Source organism: Alligator sinensis, unplaced genomic scaffold (genome assembly GCF_000455745.1).
Source record: "Alligator sinensis unplaced genomic scaffold, ASM45574v1 scaffold948_1, whole genome shotgun sequence".
Taxonomy (NCBI): Eukaryota; Metazoa; Chordata; order Crocodylia; family Alligatoridae; genus Alligator; species Alligator sinensis.
Window position 1 is genome coordinate 234,498 of NW_005843093.1, and position 318 is coordinate 234,815.

Sequence of the window (318 nt, forward strand, 5' to 3'; positions counted from 1 at the left end):
CGGGTAGGGCCGGCGGGCGGGGAATGCCCCAGGGCTGCGTGGGGGTGGGGGCAATGGACTGCGGGGATCCTGCCCTGTGGGCAAGGGGACTGGACATGGGGGACTCCTAACGCTCTCTCTGCTCTCTTCTATTGCTCCCGCGGACACAGGGAGAGGTACGGTACCGTCCATGCCGCGGCCCCAGGCTGCACCCCCCATGACCTGGGGCCCTCCCCTGGCCCCCTTCTCTTGGGGGAGGACACCATCTTTGTGGGGGCGCTGGGCTGCCCGCGGCCCTGCCCCTACACCCCAGCTCACTGCACATTCATTCTGCGCCTC

At 69.2% G+C, this 318-nt stretch overlaps 1 protein-coding gene across 1 annotated transcript in view; it reads left to right on the plus strand.

Annotated features, from left to right (window-relative positions):
• Positions 1 to 318, plus strand: part of APBB1 (amyloid beta precursor protein binding family B member 1) — a 5,604-nt gene that overhangs the window by 1,905 nt on the left and 3,381 nt on the right. The window contains exon 7 of the mRNA XM_025193723.1: positions 8 to 155. Within this exon, the coding sequence (XP_025049508.1) occupies positions 8 to 155 (148 nt within the window). The remainder of the gene's footprint in view (positions 1 to 7; positions 156 to 318) is intronic.